The sequence below is a fragment of the Zalophus californianus genome, chromosome 3 (assembly GCF_009762305.2).
Source record: "Zalophus californianus isolate mZalCal1 chromosome 3, mZalCal1.pri.v2, whole genome shotgun sequence".
In the NCBI taxonomy this organism is placed as follows: domain Eukaryota; kingdom Metazoa; phylum Chordata; class Mammalia; order Carnivora; family Otariidae; genus Zalophus; species Zalophus californianus.
The window spans coordinates 140516371-140538324 of record NC_045597.1 but is presented as its reverse complement, the minus strand read 5'-3'; the positions used below and the strand labels follow the sequence as shown (position 1 = coordinate 140538324).

At 40.5% G+C, this 21954-nt stretch overlaps 1 protein-coding gene across 1 annotated transcript in view; it reads left to right on the top strand.

The window, feature by feature from the left end:
* Positions 1 to 21954, top strand: part of PDE11A (phosphodiesterase 11A) — a 387294-nt gene that overhangs the window by 297799 nt on the left and 67541 nt on the right. The window contains exon 13 of the mRNA XM_027589688.1: positions 13273 to 13382. Coding sequence (XP_027445489.1) covers positions 13273 to 13382 — 110 coding nt within the window. The remainder of the gene's footprint in view (positions 1 to 13272; positions 13383 to 21954) is intronic.

Genomic DNA, 21954 nt, shown 5'->3' with positions numbered 1-21954 from the left:
AAAAAAAAAAGCACTTTCATCTTGCTTTTCCATATCAAATCTCAGTAGACAAGGAATCATTTTCTGTGTGCAGAGTTTATGTGTCTGACTCACAGAAGACATTCAATAAAGAAATTGTTAACCTGTTATTTTGGAGAACCTATGGATTTATGGTGACTTGCCAAAAATAAGTCAGTGGGAGCCTTGTTCAATGAAGGGAAAAAAGGAATGGCCTTGCTATTATAAGTTAGAGATGTAAAAGACAGAAACAGACTTCTATGACAAGCCTTGAAATAGTCAGGGTGGGGTAAGTTGGCAAGAGCAGTGGGGTCAGGGAGGGCACTTAGGAGTAAAAGGAAATACATACCCAGTTTTCTTCAGTATATGTTTCCAAAAGACAATCTTGATCCTTTTCAGGAACTGGAAGAAAGGAGAACTCTCAAGCTGTGTTATTACAACAGGGGTATTCATACTGCCAGAATATTTCAAGCGTATAGTTATTTTTGCAAGTCTGCTCAGCAACCTTGAAGAGTAGCCCTGTGTGAGAAGGTTTGAGTTTTGTTTTTGTATTAATGCTAGCTCAAAAAGGGGAGAATTCTCTGTTAAATTTCCCACCCTGGCTTTGAAAAAAATACACTGGTGAATGTTATTTTTTTCTCCCTCAGACTGAATTGAGAAGCCACATCTGGAAAAGATATTATTTCCTGCTCATTAGATTTTGCTGAACTTGCCTAAGGGTTACAATAGGTTGAAAGTATCAACTTTTGTACCTAACACAAGCAGTCTCTTCAACTTGACCATGGGCAACCTGGTTAACAAGAATTTTTTAACTAAGAAAATAATTACGGAGGTGAAAAAAGATTACTTGATCAGTGAAGAAAAAATGAATTTAATTTACTCATCAGTTCTAACTTCTGGAATACAACCTCAGCTTATGGGCAAAATGATAACCTACTCACTTCCAAGAATGGGTATTAACACTTCAGACACTCCTGAAGACTAGTAGGGGCTTTCACTGTTCTGTTCTCATCAGTGATTATATTTCCATTCTAGTTATCTCATATTCTATTTCCACGTATTGTGTTAGAAACAGAATTTTCTCTTAAAAAAAAAAATTACCATACACCAACCGACACTAGATTCCTTCCGTCTGAGTCACAAAGCCAAGAAAGCATGGCGCACATATGCTGAGTTTTCCTCTAGATGGCGCTCCAAGGCAAAGTTTCCCAGCCAGTTGCCAAGAAAGGAGGAGAAACAACCTTCCCAACCTTCTCTGAAAGTACTTCTTTTCTTCTAGGACAGGAGATAATGAATCACACACTCCCACACTCTTTCCTTAAAAAAGGCACCACCAAAGCAAGTGTGTCCAAAAAAAGCCCCTCCTATCAGGTCAGACTGTATTATGACTGCCTTGCCCACAGAGCTGTTAGCAGGAATAATATAACATTCTCCATGTGACCTTGTATCTGTGCATGTATGTATTTTTCTAAGCCCATTGTCTCTGAGAGTGGGAAGATGCATAGTTGTGTGTCACTGCTGAGCAAGTTATGACACCGTGTACAACAGGACAAGCAATTAGTAAATCTACACACCAGCTTCCAAACCTTTAACCCTAAAATCATTTTGAACATGGAAAATAAACTTACTGACTCAGAATTATGTTTTGCAAAAGTATTCAACCTCATGTCTAGGTAACAAATCGGTTTTGTTCCTTTAGGGGGGAAAAGAATGAACTGCTTTGAAGAATAAGCAATTTGATATAAAACGGTGGAAATTTAGTTCACTGGGAACCCGGCTAATGACTTACTAATTTATTCCACACCTCTGGGCTGAAATTCCCAATTTAGAAATGAAAGCTCCAGTATTATTCCTTGCTTCTAAAGAGATATTTAAGTAGTTAGAATTTACCAAATATTTTTAATTCCTTGGATAAATACAGCACAGTTACTATTTGGGGCTAAAACAAGGAATAAAAACCTGCAGATCAAGAATAATCATACAAATTCTCTTTATTTATGGAAGCTTGTAGAACAAATATTCCATTAAGCACATACATAATGAACAATGAGAAACACATCTCTCCTATTCACAATGCAGACCAGATAGGGAAAATGACTGCTTTTTTGTTTGTATTCTGTGGAATAAAAGGTATGCGGTAGTGCCAAAGTTGCGGAGACATTTTTCGGTTTTATAAATGATGTATGAGTTCTGACAGATTCTCCAGGGGGGATTAAAAAAAGGTTTCCTTAAGAGTCAGTGTTCTTTACTATCCCATAAATGTACTCATTAGCACTTTGGGCCATGCCCAGCATCCTGTAGGGCTCTTTCAAAAGAGACGCATTTGAATGAGTGGATTTAGTTGAGGGTAATATTATTCATGTTGCCTAGTGTCCAGTTTTTTAAAAAACTATAAAACGATGAACAACTATCACTGCTAGAAATCTTGTTTTTTCTTCATATCACACTAAGGTTCAGCTAGGGTTCATATAGAATATTATGATCCCGCAGAATTCACTGGATATGAAAAGAGTAGAGCACATGATCACATTAAAATTTATGGTGGTGCAGGCGGCATGGCGCTGGTGGGGGATGGCAGTTAAACACTAGTAATAACCAAGTATCACAGCAAACACACTGACACCCCCTGACATTTACTGGGGGCTTCTTAAATCTTAAATGTGGAGGTAGCGTGTTTAAGTCCATATTTGTGTTGTCAACAAGGTTATTTTCAGAGATAAGCCAAGTCATTTTATTGATAATTCAAACTGGAGAGCAGAAGGGACGTTTAGGGAGAAAAATCCATCCTATTCACCAGCTTGAGGATAATGCGCTGTCTGCTATCTGCCATTTTCAGAGAAGTCCTTGATTTTTTGAGATAGAAAATTTATTCTGGAAGGAGATCTGAGAAGCACAATTGGAACTCTCCCCCATTCCCTCTCTCCCCTCCCACCATCCCCACCCCCCTGGCCTCCCAAGAAGGACAGAGTCAATTAAAAATTTTTTTAGAACCAATTAAATTTTTGAATAAAATATTTTCACTAAGTAACCAGAATCCTAATCTCAACAGAAATCTAAGTTTTTTTGTAGATTGTCACATTGGGAGGTCCAGAGAGAGCTACATGTTTTGTTCTGTAACTGACTATAGTAAAGTAACAAACAATAATCATGTTTATAATCATCAAACATCATTTTCACATTGTATTTCCTTTTCATATAAGTAGTAACTACTATATTTACTTGAAAATAAATGGCAGCGTCATCATTACAATGCGATAAAATCTGCATGTTAGAAAAGCCAGTTCTTTAATCTTCATGTAGGTATGTCTTGACTTCCAGTGTAACTTTAAAGATGCCAGATTTTCAAGTTAGGAAAAGAGTGATTTTCAGTGTATTTGGAGAATATCAGCACTGGGCACTAATCAATTTGAATGCTGTGCTTAAATTACATTTAAGAGTCCTGCCTTTTCATCATTTAAGAAGGTTTCTATTTTTCTTCTCTCTGGCCACCTCTGAGAGCCCCAATTAAGCACTCCATGCTTCTAGTTGACAATCCCTTTATCCACATTTATTTTATAAAAGGAAAAAGGCAAAGCCACACATAATTAAGAACCCGGTGCGCTAATAACCAAACATACAATTGGGCAGAAGGATAATCCAATCCATTTCCTCACACAGGAGAGTAACCTCCATAACTCACTTTAAGCGCTGCAATTCATGAGTTATGGGTCATTCCCTTCCTAGTGAAAATAAATTCTCCAGCACCATCAGCCAGAGCTGGGTATTTTTCTTAGGACATGTAAATTGTAAAACTGTATGAACATAATCATGTCCAGTATTCCGGGGCGCGTATAAGCTCCTGCTGATGGACACAGTGTTGTGAGGAAATGAATGTGGTTTCAGGGCTCGGGCTGCCTTGTTACAATATAGGATTTTTGATTAAAGGGAATTTATTCTTGAGATTTTTACGGTGTTGGTAAACTGCTTAATCTGTCGCTTTGTGTTTTATGACACCAGCCGAGTCCTCCAGGTCAGGGAGACCCAGCAGCAAAGCCGTGGTCATTTATCACAGCCTCCATTCTCCCTGGTTTATAGCTTAGTGATGGCACTTCCGTGGGGCTGGAAATGGGCACTTCAAGGTGTCAAGTTGGGAGCTTTAAAAAGTTTTAATTGTTCATGAGTCCGGTGTTTAATTTTGACTCAACGATGGCAAATAAAAATTTGGGTAAGCTTTGAAGAGCCCTCATAGTCTTGAAATTCATCAACCTGGCTTCTCGTACTTGGAGAGGTCTGTCTCTGCACAATTGATGTTCACCAAGTGATCTGCCTCATTTTCTGTGCTCACAAACCACATGCTGTATTATATTCAGTTCACTAGTAATTTATCACAAAATATAAACTACCTTTCTAAACATGAACAAAAAAATCTCTGCCTCAAAAAAAATCACAAAGCACATCTATTTTTAGTGTTGAAAGCTAAGTCCTTAAGAATTGAATATGCTTTTTCTTGTTTCTTTTTGAAATACAGTGTGTGCTGCATGCACACAGATAAGTAGTTCTTGTATTATCTAAATTGAAGTACAAACTGTGTTTTTCCCGAGTCTTATTAGGATATCCATTCTGAAATTTTCCTTCTACCGTTTGTATGTCTTTTTACACATTTTATCGAAATATGAGAGCAGAGATAATTCGGCCAGTTTTTATTTGACGTCCTGAGAATGAAATAAAGAGTGTTGACCGATGCTGGAGGTTTGCTCTGAAAGACTCTAGCTCACAAAGAAACAAAGCAATGCATGTGAACAGATAGATGAAACAGGACCAGCAAACCATGGATCCTGTTGTTGAAGTTGGATAATGAAGACGTGGTGGTTCATTATAAGTATTCTACTTTTTGTATGCTTTTAACCTTCCAAAATAAATAATTTTTTAAAATTATGATAATAGGTAGGTTAAAAATTAAGTCTTGGAAGTGGTTAAAAAATAACTCTATAAAATTTATTGGAATCAACCCAATTTTTTTTTCATGCATCAAACATTCATTCAACATATGCAATTACACCAAACACACCACTGAGTTTTGCTCCCTGGCCTTTCTCAGACTTACATGGGCAAACAGTTGCAACATTACTTGAGGTTGAGAGTCACGGTATATCCAAAATATGACTTAGGTTTTACTCTTTGATGACAAGTGCCTTTAGAGGCTTCTGGTTGTAGGAGAGAGTATTTCAATGTAGACTGTAAGATTTTCCCAACTCTTGGGTTGGGAAAGGAAGGGTCATTATAGATTTAAATCAGTATTTGGCTGCATTCATCTCGAGGAGAAAGAGACGCAAGTTTGATCAAAACTACCCCTAGTCCCATGGATAATTAGGCAAACTACAACTGGTTTGTGTTACACTACATGCTTTGGTGAAAGGGACATGTAAACATAGTGCTAGATGGTGGTCCCCTAACAGCTGGAGAGGTTCTGGTCTCTGGACCTCAAAAATAGGGCTAAAGTGCCTCTTTTTCAGCTCAGCACACCCAAATACTGGCAGAAAAAGATTACTGTAAATTCCAAAGGAGTATGACCATTAAATCTAGATGCTCTGGTTTGTGCAGTAGGGTTTTTTCCCCCAGTAGGGGATTGTGGCTGTGAATACCTGTTCTCCTCCCCATTGTGTTTTCATCACATAAGCCCTGGTTGGCAGAAATAGGATCCTGTTTTAAAAAGAAGATAGGTTATGGCATCAAGTAGTGTAAATTTATTCATAAACACTCTTGGTAAGCAACTGAAATCTACTTCCATCTTAAAGCTTGAGAAAGCCCTCTGCCTAAACTCATTGCTTTGGAGCAGTTGAATAGGCTGATGCCCATCAGCCTCCTCCCTAGATTTGTATGTTGAGAGGTAGCCGTTCCATCTTGAAGCCAACAGATTCCCAAAGAGAAACATGCTGGGCTTGCTGTATACGCCTGTGGAGGCCAAACCCGTGACTTAACAACTCTCACTGCTCTGATCCACCCACACCGGGCTATGTGCTCAATCGGGAGGGTGACTGAATGGCCCCTTCTCATAGAACCTTTAGTTTTTGTTCACAGATCTAAGTTTCCCAGAGAGACATGAGCATCTTGTATGTGGCATTTACAATGAAACCCTCAAAGAGTGCTCTTTGGCTAAAGTAAACTTGATTTTAATAACGTATCAAACAAAGGCCCCAGACAGTGACCCGCAACACTCTGCACACCAGAAATTAAGAAAACCAGAAACTAAACGTTTCTTGTCTAAATGCTGCATTTCGGCCCCAATCTCACGTCACTTCGAAGTTGGAAGTCATTTATAGGTCAGTTGAGACATGACACAGATTAAGGATGTGGTGTGCAGATTCTTCTAGAGGGACACTTCCATGAGAAACCATGTTCTTCTAAACCCCTTGGAATGGTGAGCTCTTCTTATCCAGAAAGAGAGAAAGATGAAGGGGAGAAGGAAATCTCTACAAAAATTAATCGTGTTCTCCCTCGACTTTAGCCAATCCACTGAGGGCTCTGCTTTAGTGCCTGGCTGTCAGCATCCACGGAGGAATATTCGGAGGCAAGAACCTTCAGTCTGGAATTTCTGCAACCATTAAGAATTCCTAGTACATCATTGGACTCCCTCCCTCTTAGTCCACCACATGCTAGATCTTGAAATCAACAGGATGAACTCAGGAAATCCCTCATCATTCAGTACCTCCGACACCAGGTGCAAAAACAAATGTGAAGGCAGAATTTCTGGCATCACTCTCTCAGCTTCCCATGCTGGAGTTGAATACACGACAAGGGTCTTGCAGTCCATAATCTACCGTCTCCAGAAACAGAGCAGGGGTGGCTGACCTCTTCCAACATTAGTCTTTCCTACAAAGCACAGCCAGTGTTGTGATGGTTTCTCACTAGAAAGGGGACTTTTACCGCATGCCTCGGGCTGGCCAGGGTCTTTCCAATCTTCCTCTGTGCTCTCTTCCTCATGCTTGGAACAGTGTAAATGCTTCATAAATATTTGCTCAATGAATCAATGAATGAATGGACACTTTTCAAGATGTTAGTGCTTCCCCCGTGCCTAACATGGAGCAAATGCTTAATGAATATTTGCTTGATGAATAAGTGAGTGAATGACACCTGTGAGGTTGTCATTATTTTATTCCAAGCTAGGAAAGTTTGATGAAACATGGGCTTACTCTTAAAACAAAACAGAATTTAGACACACACACACACAAACACACACACACACACACACACACACATTCTAATGAATAAATGTTTTTTATGGAATTTGGACACAAAGGAAAATTTTTAAGTCAACTGTGATCCCATTACTGGTAACATTTTGATGTCCTGACAGTCTTTTTCTATGCATGTATTGAGTAAAGTTGGGATGTTACATATAAACCACTGTAACTTTCTTTTCTCTCCAAACCTATTTGCACGTCACTATTTATGATCAGTTATATCTTGATGCACCCGAGCTCATGTTTAGGCGCAAGATGTCCAGTGGTTCTGCAATATCAACTCATCACCACTCAAGCATAACATCCTTTGTGGAATAAAGCACACATCAGCTGATTCTTTAAAGCCATGTCATCTAACACTGTATCATCACAAGAGTATTTAAAAGCTGCATAACTGTACCCACACCCTCACCTTAGTGGCTGAATAGCAGAGTGGATGAGAACACACTTGGGAGCCAGGTTGCCTGAGTTCTAATCCACCTCTGTTACATTCTAACAGTGCATTTTAGTGCCTCAATAGCCTCATCTATAAAATGAAAGATAAGAACAGCATCTTCCTTAGAGCGTTCTTATAAGGATTAAATGAGTTAATGGATTTGGAGTATATAGAACAGTGCCTGGCATACATTAAGCACTATATACTGTTAGTATTATCCCAAGCCTTTTCTCAGATATGAAATCATTATCCACAATATCAGTTGCTTGATATATAATAAGCACTTAACAACATTTGTTAAATGAACGAAGCCTCTATAGCACCATCTATATTGTGATGATATTACGGCTCTTGTTTTTTAGACCTTTTTGGATTCTACAGAGCCACAAAGCAACAGTCATTTTTCTCTGCCCATGATTTCCTCCATTCACTATTATTATACGGGGTCAGCTTGGAAATGGTAGTATATCCTAGCTAGTTTAAATCTTATGTTGACTCAGATGATAGGAAATTATTGGGTAGCCTAGGGTACCCTGTGAATCAATCTAATAGTCTGGGTTCTTTGGATTCTGGTGATTATATGCTCTGGTAGCTGGGAATAGGATTATCCCAGCATATGTTTTAGCCCAAGAAAGGATGATCATTGGAAGTCTGCTCAGAGGGTAGTCATAGGCTTTTCTGGAAAGGGTGATGTGAGAACTGGGTCCATATGCCTTGACTATCTCTTTGCTTATATATATATTGTATTCACTGCTTTACATTTTTTATATGGACTGTGAGGGAATACAGGTGAAAAAATAGATTAATGTAAAGATCAATAAAACCCATAATTATTGGGTCAGGAACAGAAAATATATAACTATATTTGAAAATAAAAGAATAAAATAGAGTCAGGCATGGGATAAATACATTAAAGTATACTTTCCATGGCAACTGTGTTCTCTTTTGAAAGTATATTGTCCTCAGCAGGCAGTTGACTTTTTCTCCTCAACGTGGGTAAGTGGAGGTCTGAATGGAGAGGGCACGAAGGAAGATGGATGTGGGGGTGGGGCAAGTGGACACTTACTGGCAGCTGGACACTTTTCAAGCCTGATGATTCTCAGAAACCATTTACCAGGCAGCTTTAAATCACAGTCAAGAGATAGGTGCTGCTTCAGTAATTCAGGTATCATGGTTGAGAGAGGTAAATATGTTTGTGACTGTGAGTGGGCTGGACTTCAGCGACTCTTCATTCTGAGGATCTAGAGGTGGGTTCCATGGTCTTTGAACACCATAAATTTATAGAATAATTTCTGGGAAGAGGGTGCATGATTTTTATCAAATTCTCAGAAGTATCCATGATCTAAATAGTTTAAGACCTACATATGGATTCCCAAGAAGGGGCGAGGGAGGCAAGGGGAGGAGATGGGCTGCATGGAACATTATAGTAAAATATATTCCATCATATTATATAATGGGTGATAACTGATAGCTTAAAAATGACTCAGGATTCTGATCTTCTGTCTATTAGAGGCATTCGCTTTCAAGTTCTAATTAAATTTCTAGTCTAATTACCTTACTTTAACATTATCCCTATTCTTACCATTCTAATTCATCAGCTCATTCTAATCAATAACATTTTCACAGGCAGAACCTCTGTAAATTTTAGTGTGGTTCTATTGTTTATTACAGCACTGATTTCCACAGTATTCTGGATAATTATTTCCTATTTGATAGGCTTTCAGGATTTACTTATTATTAGCAAGATCCAAACCCAACAAAGTTTCAAGATGACAGAGATGACAGATAAAAACTTTTATACTCCTTCCTTTCAAAATCACCCCCAAAAAGCAAGGAGAACAAGAAATGGATACACATCCCATATATTATGGGACCATAATATATGAAGGCAGAAAATGGAGAGAGGATGGCTCATAGCTTAGCAGAGAAAAGGAAGATCTAACCCAAGTGCCTTCAAGGTGAGGGGATAGAGGAAGTGGTACACGTGAGAAACATCTCCCCAGGGCGCCTGGGTGGCTCAGCTGGTTAAGTGACTGCCTTCGGCTCAGGTCATGATCCTGGAGTCCCGGGATCGAGTCCCACATCGGGCTCCCTGCTCGGCAGGGAGTCTGCTTCTCCCTCTGACCCTCTTCCCTCCCATGCTCTCTTTCTCTCTCATTCTCTCTCTCTCAAATAAATAAATAAAATCTTTAAAAAAGAAAGAAAGAAAGAAAGAAAGAAAGAAAGAAAGAAAGAAAGAAAGAAAGAAAGAAGAAAGAAAGAAAGGAAGGAAGGAAGAAAGAAAGAAAGAAAGAAAGAAGAAGGAGAAAGAAAGAAAGAAAGAGGAAAGAAAGAAAGAAAGAAAAAGAAAGAAAGAAAGAAAGAAAAGAAAGAAAGAAAGAAAGAAGGAAGGAAACATCTCCCCAGAATCTATCAAGGCTCAGGAACCAGAGGCATCAGATAATTTAAAAAGTGGGGTGAAGTAGCGTGAGGAGGTGCTGAAAACTGAGTCCCCAAGTCTCCACCCCTTCTCCATGTAGTCAGAGGGCTACTCTTCCCCTCACCTCTGCAGGAAACCAGGATATTTGCTGGAGAAACTAAACTGACTTGGGGACACCAGCAAAAGAAAAGTTAGGGTGAGGTACACCCTGAAAATGAGAGAATTAAGTGAAAGTCTACATTCTCAAAGATGAGGAGATACAGTTCTCTTTTCTCAAAATGCCAACACCCACGTTTACACCATTTCCAAGCAAAAGATTGGCAAGTCCAGAGAAAATGAGCTTAGATACTGACATTTAGGGATGTCCAACAAAAGGCCAGCTGGCCTTCTGCTCGCCTGGTGGTAAGGCCCAGCAATCTACAGATACCACCCCCATGAGCTGTTGTGTGGTGAACATTATAATGCTTTACTCTTCTATGACTAGACGCTCAAGGCTCTCAGGCGTTTGAGGGAAACCAGCAAATACAGAGAAAAAGAGTTCAGAGGACACAGGCAATCAAGGAGCAGAAGAGAACTTCAGAGGAATTATTATCTTCAAAAAGATGAGATGAAAATGCATCCATGAGAGAATAGCATGCTATGAGAAAAGGAGCAACAAATAAGAAAATGCTTATAAATTATTACTCCTGGACACTCAGAGGGAAAAGTCAATAATATGAGCAATGGGAAAGAAGAGACAAGACTATAAAGAGATCAATACAGGAAGTCCAATGTCCAACCACTTGGAGTTCCATTCAAATGGGACCCAAAAAATAGTGAAAAGGAAATTATTTTTTAAAATATAAGATTACAAAAACATTGTGCTGAAGAAAATGAGCCTCCAGGTTGAAAAGCCTCACCAAGCAAAACGATGGGGGGAAAAAGCCCCAAACCAAAGCACATCTTTGTGAAGTTGCCAAAACCCAGGGATAGAGAGAGGATTCTAAGAGAGAGAAAATCAAATAACATCTGATTTGTTAGGAATGAGAATTGGATATACTTCTCAAAAACAGCTTCAGAAGTTAGAAAACAATAGAGCAGTCTTTCAAAATTCTGAGTGGAAATGTTGCAAGCTAGCATTGTAGGGGAAGCTAACAACTGAATAGAGAAATAAAGACATTTTCAATTATGCAAAGCCTCAAAAGTTAACGCACTCCCCAGTGTTGCAAAGTTAACACCCTTTCTCATTAAGCCACTGGCAGATGTGCTCCTGCAAAATGAGGGAGGAACTGAGGAAGGAGAGAGGTGTGGGGTGCAGGACCGTGGAGGTCACCCCTAGGAGAGGAAAGCTGACAGCCCACAGAGAATCCAGACCAAAGAGCAGGACCAGGCTACTGCAGGGGGTCCCTGGGACAGGAAGGCATCGAGGAAATGCTGTGACTCTTTAGAGAGCTGTGTAGGATGTGAGAAGGCTTCGATGTTCAAAGAAATCTTAACTCCAGGAAATAAAAACATTTACATCAGAAAGGACACAAACCTTGGACACTAGTTGGCTTAGTTGTGTATATTTATATAGAGAGTGTGGATCTGGATTGCATTGTGAGTGTGAGGGGAGGGAAGAGAGGAAGGGAAGAGAATTCTCCCCTGTCACAAGACATCAGTGTTTAAGGGTAAACTCCGGCACCTGGATGCTGGGAGCTTGCCCACCTCTGCCACGTACTAGCTGTGAGTCCTTGGGCACATTACCCAGCTTCTCTGTGCCTCAATGCCTTCATCTGTACCTGGGGATAACAGTGGTTCCTAGGACCACAGGGCAGTAGTGAGATTTAAGTCAGTGAAACAGTTGGAGAGCTCTTAGGATTGTCGGCACAGAGGGAGGACTATATACATACTTGATGAATAACCAAGTGCTAATAGTATGGTCATACTATCTAGAAATATGGTAGGAAATAACTATCAAATTAGGGAAAGATTAAGTGCCTTTGGGAGTCAGGAAGGGGAAAGGATGAGAGACTACTGTTTTTGATTCGAAACCTCTTACCATGATTTGATTTTTGTTTTATAACTATTCAGGTAATACTTGAAGTAAAATAAAAGTAACTTAAAATGAGCAGCCAACTCCAAATTTTAAAATGAAAGGGCGCACACAGCTTTGCTGGGGGCTAAACGTAATTAATTAAAAAACAAAGTTTTCATTGCTCTAAAGGAGTGTCTTACAGATACTATCTATCGGTCCAAGGTTTGGGGAAAAAACATACATGAAAAAGGAAGCAATTTGAACCCCACTTTCCCCCTCCTCCTGCCCTCTGATAAAGATTTTCATAAGGAATGAAATGGGAGACTTAACTAAGTAAAAAGGGGGAAACATAAAGGCTTTGGGTCAAGAAAATGCATAGACTTGTGTTTCCAGAGGCTCACTTCCTCTTCTAAACTAACCAAAGGACCTCAGGAACCAACCAACCTTGGTTCTGTAATTACATCATGCTGCTCCCCAAAGATCTCACATCCAGCCTATGCATCCCAAGAGCATGCTACCATAGGCTAATAAAAAAAGGATTCCATGCAATAATACTCCACCTGATGCTCAGTCTGCATTGCCTAATCATCTGCCAAATCCTAGTTTTCAAGACGTACCCTGTCTTATTATCTGTATAAATTTAATCTGTCGTCCAAGCTAGTATGAATGAAGGTAGTCACAAGATAACTTCTCGAATATTATCATGTAGCAATCTGATACCTCTAAGTTGCTTCTTTTAATATACATGTATATATGAAAGGTGGTTTTTTTTTGCCTGCCTTCCTTTGAGTGGCCACTGATGGATATAGCATTCACTTCTCAATTCACAGCCCTCTTTTCTCCTCATACCACTAGATGCTCATCATTGCAATGTAGAATTACAAAACACATTTTGCTCTGGGCGGCTGCCAAACTGTCACTGTATCTGGATAGTGCAGCCTCTTCTCTAAAACGAGAACAAAATAGTCTGAACTGTGTCCTGGTGTGCCAGGGTGGGCCACCATGACAGCCAGCTAATTCATCACTGTGGGCACCTTAGGCTCTGCAACTGACCACCCAACTGACTGTCATCGAAGGGGATGGCAGTTAATCATTACCCTAAATGATGTGAGTATGAAAACAGAGCTGACTGTTGCTCAGAGGATGAACCTTATCCATCCTCCCTGCCCCGAGTAGTGACTGTGCCATTTTCCCTTCTTCCCAGACTGCAGGGTTTCAAGAGATTCTGACCGAGGTGGAAATTTTAGCAGTGATTGTGGGATGCCTGTGTCATGACCTTGACCACAGGGGAACCAACAATGCCTTCCAAGCTAAGTAAGTGTTCTAATTGTTGTTATTTTAATGCATTTGCCTTTCTGTTCAGAGCCAAAGGTGACGAGTGCTAAAGAGTAAAGCATTAATTTCTGGCATCTGAGGCCAAGGCCACGCAGACTTGGGTGTGCATGTCATGGGGCTCATCCATCTTTATAATTCCCTATTCTTCTTTTAATTGCAAATTTGCCCTTCATGTCATGCTTGTTGATTTGGTCTGTCTCTGTTGACCTCAGTCAGATAACAAAGCTCAGATTTTAAAGGGCCTGTTTTTTTTTTTTTCTCCCAGAATATTTGACTTCATGGCATTATAAGCATCCTGGACTTGCTACTCTCAACGTCGGTTTTTGAGACTATTAAAATAAAAGTGGTCTTGGGAAATTTTATGAAGCAAAATATCTTTCTTCACCCAATAGAATCTCTTGCAGGCTTTTTAATGGTGGGTTTGTATAAGCTGCAGTAACAGTAAAGCAACGTGAGGAATAGGGTCTCTGCTGCTTTCATCCGTCCTCCCACAGAAAGGTGAGAAACAAAGGATTGCATCAGGACCGGGGATGTGCGAGCACATAATGTGCACAGACAAAATAATCTGCCCCTAAGCAAGTTGGACTGGCCAAGATAACCATTGCTTGGTGGCTCACACTGTGGCCAAGGCCGTAGAATGTATGGGTGCTGGAAATACGACCAAAACCCCAGTCTCTCAACTTAGGTTGAGGGTCCAATTTCAATGTTCTTTTTACTCTCTGTTTGCAAACAAAATGATATGTTAGTTCAGACTCTGGAGCAAAAAGTTTGGGGATGGAGAAGTTAAAGAAGGCTTCAACAAAGAAGTAAGATAACTGTCAGGTGACTGATTTCGAAGCCCCTGAACAGGTCTGCCTCCACAGTCTGAACATCAACAGCCCACTGAACGTCAACAGCGCACCACTCACTTTGTTCCTGGAACATCTACCTATTGAGGCCTTTGAGTCCTGGCACCTTGCATTTACTCCTGATCGAGCAAATGAATTTTTATCTTACTCACTTCTCTATGCATCCTGGATCCTATTATAGCCTATCACTTCAACCCTCTCTACTCAATATCCTATGATTTCTTGACCCTCTTAACCTTCTGTGACATCTACTCTGCAAAAACTCAGTCCCAGTTCAATCAAACAATTCAATTTCTTGCTCCTTTACCTAGATTTTTAAAGGCTTTGGGAGAAAATGTCACAGTTGCGAGAGTCTGAGACATACCAGATATATATTGTCCCAACTCAGCTGGCGGCTCTGTACTCCCCGCTGATCTTTCTGCGTCCCCAGCCGGTTCCATCCCCCATTGCTTTTAGCAGTTATATGTACCAAACTGTTCTCCCTTCCTAAACCACCTCCTGTCTACCACCGCCCCCGCACCACTCAGCAGATCACCGTGCCTCCTCCTTCACCGAGAAAATTGAGGCCATCAATTGAGCACTCCCTCAATTTCCTCCCCTGCCATGTAGAAACTTATCTGTCTGGCCGCATCCTTTCATCCTTCCCTCCTATCTCAGCCAAAGGGCCGTGCTGCCTCCCGTCTGAGGCTAATCCCTCCACCTCAGCTTTGGGTGCCTTCCTTGCCCCCTCCTGCGGGACCCCACTCCATCAATCTTCCTCTCTCTGCCTCGTGTCTCCTACCCTTTCCTACTAGTGCTCAGCATCCTGTTAATGTGAACGATTCTCCCCCGTTTTGAAGAAGCCCACCTCGATCCCCACTTCTCCCTCCGGCTTCTGTCCTCTTCCCTTCTTTCCTTCCCATTCAGTCTTCTTGGACAGTTGTCTGTTCATTGTCTTCACTTCCTCAGCCCCTGCCTTCCACCTGGCTTCCAGGGCCACCTGACCAGGGGAGACCCCCAGGGACCCCTTTTCCCAAAGCTTCGTTCTTGGCCCTTCTGGCCCTCAGGCACGTTTTGCCGCTCCCTCCTTCTGACTCCTGCTGGAGTCCCCCACTCTCCTCAGAATCAGTCTTTCCCTCTCCCTTTTCCTCTATCCCAGTGAGTGGCAGCACCAGAAATCCACAAGGCACCCAGATCTTCTCCCTAGCACCCCTCAAAGTCTAAATCTCCACATCCTTACTCTAACTGCTGCTTCTTCGCATCTGTCCTGGATTGCTACAACAAGCAGCCCAACTTCCCTCCTCCGGTTTTCCCCCTCCCTGGCACTCCAGAATAATCTTTATAATTCACAAATATTCTGACGAGATCACTCTCCTGCTTAAAAGACATTCACTGGCCTCCTGTGACTTTCAGGATAGTGTTCAAATTGCTTAGGTTAGCCTCTGAAGGTCCTTTTCAGTCAGGCTCCTGCCCATTTTCCTGGCCCAGCACCCACTCCTTCCACCCACACCCCCATCAGCACATCAGTGTTCCAGACACAGGGGCTATTTGCAGTGCTCGAGGGGGGTCCAGTTAATCACCTCTCTCTGATCCCCGATATGCTGCCTGCCTTGCCTGGAATGCCCTTCTTCTCCTTTCCCCAAAACTCCTCTGAAAGCATCACCCTCTGGGCTTTATCCCTGAGGTACCATCCCCTTTGCAATTTTCTTTTTTTATATATATAGATTTTATTTATTTATTTGAGAGAGAGAGAGAGAGAGAAACAGCATGAGAGGGGAGAAGGTCAGAGGGAGAAGCATGCTCCCCGCTGAGCCAGGAGCCTGATATGGGACTCGATCCCAGGACTCCGGGATCATGACCTGAGCTGAAGGCAGTTGCTTAACCAACTGAGCCACCCAGGCGCCCTCCTTTGCAATTTTCTGTGCCCACATAATGACTTCTGCTTTTTCAAAAGTATGCATCTCACTACATTTTAATTGCTGATTTACCGCTGTGTCTTTCCTTCTTCTTGAGTACCTGTAATGCGTAACAAGTACCAAGAGCATAAGAAACACACAAGGAATGTTTGACGAGTGAATGAATGAATGATGAATGGATAAATGGATGAGATTTTATTTTAACCAATTCAACAACTTTAATATAGCTTTTCAATAAAGTTTCCTGATTTGTTAAGTGTAATCTTTTATAGATTATTATAAAACATAGTATTTATACACAGAGGTTTGATGTTGCACTTAAGACAATAGTGTCCCTGGGGCCTACTGAAGCGTAAACTGAGTATACTTTCATTACAGAGTCTGACAGTTCCTTATGTTTGAGTTCCTGTGTCTGCATTTCATTATTTTTTAGGATGCCTCTCTCTCTCAGGTCAATGGCATCATTATCAGTGTATCTTCCTTTAGCACCCTCTCTCCAGCCCCCTACCATTCTGCCACTTACGCATAAAGAAGAAATAAATGTATTAGAATTATATTCATAAAACAAGACTGAGCACCTTGTGAGTTCTTTTTAAGAATCAAGGGCACAATGCTTGTGCTTAGATACCAATGTCCCCTCCCAGAGAAAGCCTGTGTATCACACTGAGAATGGCAGCCCTTCTTGCCAGTTGACCTCTCAGCATTTTGGACTGAGAATACACACCTATAATTAAAACCCAGCTAATCGTATTTTATCTGCTAGGAATTTGGAGTTGGATTACCACGGTATTGACTCAGTTAGATGTTGAGATCCAAGCTGCAGATCCACAGAGACTTGGGAGCTGTAGCTGCCATTCTGGGAAAGCCATGATGACCACATCAAGTAGATAAGAGAGACAAGAAAGGGAATCTGCAGAGAGAAGAGAAGAAGTAGATATTCAGAGAGAAACAGAAAGAGATTGTACAACCCTAGAGAAAGACAGAGAAAAAGCAGACTTGATCCATGCTTTCCACATCTCTCCTCCCTTTCCAGGAGACCCAGCCACACTTGTGATGATTGGGCTCTGTCAGAGTTCATTTTATCTTTTAATCAATCTTCTCTTTAGTGAAGCTGCTTCTAATAGATTTCTCTTCTTTGCAACTAACAGTCCCTGAGACCAAGAGAGGAACTACAGTGTGTTGTTTCCTACCTCCGGTGCTCACCAGCATACCTATAGGGCAGATATTTTTTGTCTCCATTTAAGAGGGAGGGCCTGAGCCTCAGGAAAGTAATTAACTTGCCCAAATTCATACATCCAGAACGTGGCAGAGTGGCATTTGGACTGGGCTACCTGATTCCGAAAGCCACTCTTTAACCACTGCATCATACTCTCTTTCATGACTTTGTAATATTTATTTGGGGCCTTTGAGCTTCCAGTTTATTGGCTGCCTTGCCATATATGCGAGCTCTGGAAAACTAAAATATATTTTGACATCCAGCAAATCAAGACGCAGAGCCATAAAAAATCATAGAACTGAACTAAACCTTGGTAGTCATATCTTTTTTCAACACCTTAATTTTACAAAAACGGAAACTAAGTTTCCCAATCTCAAGCGACTGGTGTAAGATTAAACAACTTTCAACATGTGAGATAGGTATTAAGTTTATGATATTAGAATTCAGGGTTTTTTTTGGCATCCTCATACCACATGATCAAATCTACCCGTTCCAAGGTAGTCTGACGTGTTTCCTCGAGACGATTAAACTTGTACACAATTTACCAGCTCATGGGATGTCCATCAGCCCTGCTTCTACCTAAGAGAGTCACTTTTGAACCCAACCTCAGTTAAAATTTCCTTCAACAGTGAATACTGGAAGAGACCTTTTACATCATGGGGAAGGGATTACCTTTTTATTGATTAGAATAAGGCTTATTCAGTAAGTGTGCCATTGTTTAGAAAAACCCTAAGAAGAAATCTAATCCTCATTTCCTTTGTTATTCCACAATAATTGAGTGCTTTATTGTGTAAGGCTCTGTGCTAGGCATTGTGGGAGAAATAAAGAAGTATAACAAACAGTCCCTTCCCTTAAAGTATTCACAGTATAATTCCAACCTTTCAAGTGATTTGGAAATGGGATTTAAATGCACCAATTATTATGTGGCAAAGCATACAGTACCTTTTATTCATATGTAAGGCTATAAAGAAACAGGAGACATTTAGCAAGGGACAAATTACTATATAAAATGCAAAATGCCTCTACAATAAAAAGTTGTGACTTTAGTTATAGCACAATATGATTTATTCTCTTAGCCTTTCTGATGAGTGAACCTTTGCATTTTCCTATTTTATTCTTAATTTTTAAGTATTGGAGCGCATGCAGTGAATGATCAATAGGCAGAGAGGGCTGCTATCCCACCATGCTTGGCAAGTACTCTGTGAACACCTCTCTCCTGTTTTCTCTAGGGACCACGTTGCCCACTCATCTCCCTCTCCATTACAGCTGCCCCCGATGATTAAATATCAGTACCAAGCAGCTTTGTAGTATATTCTCCTAGGAGACTTCTTCTATTCATTTCTAGCATAATCTCTTATACTCATTTATTGGGAATGAAAACCCATCTTGTCGCTTTCGGCCAGGTCCCAGAAGTGAAATCCTGGTGCACATTAATCTGCCGTGACAGCCTAATCCCATTCCTCACCGCCTCCCAGCAATTCTCAATTTCCTAATTACCTTTCATAGTTTTCCTTTTAAAACTTTCCCATAAGCCACGGCCACACATTTCCATTACATCTCTCTTTATGCACATCTAGCAAACTTATGCATGTTTTGCATGTTTGTTTGTTTGTTTGTTTGTTTATCTATTTATTTATTTATTTTTGCTCCCTGTGTAAAGTGCTGAATGCCTGTAGGGAAAGAATTTTCACTTCAACGTTTCTTTTTAATAAGTGTCTCCTTGGTGTGTCGCCTATCCAAAAATGAAAAACTTTAGTATGTTGGGATGACCTAATCAATAATGAGCATCATGAATAATCACATGTATAAATATTCCTGTGCTTTTGGCATTTGGATATATAATATGGATATCCACAATTTGGAGCTATACATAGCTCCACATTTGGTTATGTAATATTTTTGTAACTACACTGTGTGTGCCCCAAAGCTCTTATACGATGGATATACTTACCGCAGACAATTAAGATGAAGGCTGGTGTTAAAGTTCATTTTTTCCATATGAAATTGATTTGGGTATCTTTTTCATATTTTACATGAAAAACTGGAAGTATACCTTTACACAAAATATATTACATGAAAGACATGGCCTCTTTTAAAAAATGGTTTTATGATAAAGTAAAATTGATTAATACTGCATATTACATTCCTCGCCTGCCAAATCACAATGTATTTTCACATATCGATACCACTGGGAAAACCTACAGTAAAAAAAACACCTTAACTTTTTAAACCCAGCATTTTGACCATGGGACTTTTTCATTTCTGCCCACATGCCATTTAATATTTCAAAGAACTAATATTCTGCAGACTACTTTTTGATAAGGTATATCCTAACAGACACATTTTATTTTTTGCCAGTTACATCAAGTTTAATGTCTTCACTCCTGTGGCCCTAGGAGGTTCATAGCATGACAGTGGCAGGTATAGGCAACATCCTCAGTGATACTCGGCCCGAGAGAAAAAGCACCAAAGGGTTTTGCAGTCTTAGAAAAACTGACAACGACCAAATCTAACAGTGTAAACAAAGGATCCATATGGAAATGGAAGCATTCTTGCTTATATGATTTTACTCTAGAAAACTGAAGTAGGTTTAGTCTCACGCTCTATTCTGTGAACGCTAAGACGGCACCTTGTTTGCAGAAAGGTGAGTGTTATCAGGGCAAGTCTAATCAGAGAATGTCTCCTACAAAACTATAGGGGACTGTGGGCTTCCTGAGGGCAAGAGCCAAGCCTTATTCATCTTTGTGCTCCACATGCCTGCAGCCTGGCTTGGTGAAAGTCATCAGTCCTTATTGGGTGAATTAATGATAGGTGAATGAATGAATGAATGAATGAATCACAATGTCTTCCTGCACTTTTGTAGCCTTACTCTGCTTCAGTTGCAAAATCTACATATTTTTGTGATGAACTCAGTATTGTGTGAGAGTCGGGAGAATATAAGATGGAATTACAAAGGGAACAAAGAGAGAGCCTGCTGTTGAAGATGCTCAGATGGGGGACAGTCACATGGCTGCATTTGCAGGAACACCCGAGAGGACTTGTGACGGAACGCAGCACTCAGAAGCCCTGTGGATCTGGGGAAGGGGGAGAGGAGCAATGTAGGAGGCACCAGAGTATTCGTTATAAGGTGTCCCCTGGTTAAGGGAGGGAACATCCTACTCATCCTGAAAGAAGAAAATGTAATTTGTGATCATCTAGCTGGTTTAACTTTTGTGAGGTCTGCTAAACCAACATGATAAAGGAAGAGAGAATATTTTGCACTGTGACCTGAGCTCTGTTATCAGGATTCACAGCACTAAGTGAGGTGCAACTGGGCCTGGCTGGTGAATAGAAATAAGTCACAGGAATCTGAGCCTGTGGTTAGCAGTTATACAAGTAAAATTCTGCATTACATTTTGAAATCTTCTTTCACTGATGACAACCAGCTTGGCAAAAATGGAGACTCAGTAGCAGAAATGAGAAAGTTATCTTTCTCATGATGCAATGAGAAGAAAGTTACAAGCTTGGGTTCCAGTCCAGAACTGGTACCTGCCAGCTGTGAGATCTTGGGAAAGTTGCGTAACTCTTCTGAGCCTCGGTTTCCTCATCTGTCAAATGAGAAAAATAACACCTCTTTTGTGGCTGTTGTCAGGACTAGATGAAATAATATAGTAAGTTGTTAATATATTGCCTAGTGTATGATAGGTAAGTACTCATGATAGCTATCATTGTTAAAGACATTATCACAAAATATGCTAACACGCTTATTACTGTCAACTTTCCAATTCCAACTATAATCTCTAGCCATACCACTGTAAGCTTATTAGCCAAGCAGCTAATATTTTTTAAGCACCTGTTCCATGCCAGGCAATTGGATGTGACATGCATATAACACAACCTAGAATTTCAAAGACCAAACCAAAGGCATACAGTGTACACTTTAAAAAATGTATTTTCATAAAAATGAGCTGATAGAAAATCGTAACTAAAATTAAATATTAATTAATCATTGATTACTAAGAGTAGCCTAACAAATTTTCACTTACTAAATGGTATAGATTAAGGTAAGATTTAAAGAAATAACACATACCCAATTAAAATCTAGTTCCCTCCTTACCAACTCTATTCATAATAATCCCTATGGACCCTGTGCTTCTCCCAACAGGTGGTGAGTTCTGAGTCTTTCCAAGCATCACAGGTCCCTGGGCTCCTGATCTGGCTGGGGATCTTGGGGATGGAGGGCAGCTCATGACCAAAATCCTTCACATCGCACATAAATGCAGTTCTTGCTCCTCTCATTAGCAGGGCAGACTGTGAGCTGTCAACCTCTGGCATTTCCAAGTAAAAGCTAAATTGCCCTTTCAACATCCAAACTCCCTGGAATGAGCAGGAAAGAATACAAGGACCTAGATGGGTCGTTAGTCAGAGTCCCAGGACTGCCCTTTAAACTATAGGATTCTCTGGATCTCTCTTGGCTCTTAAGATGCTCTAATTCCTAATCCACACGAGCTGGAAATGAACACACTTGGACATTTTCAACAAATACTTTGCTGAACTGATATTGTTGAGAATTAAGTTGTTCTACATGAGCAAAATTTACGGATATTTCAAAA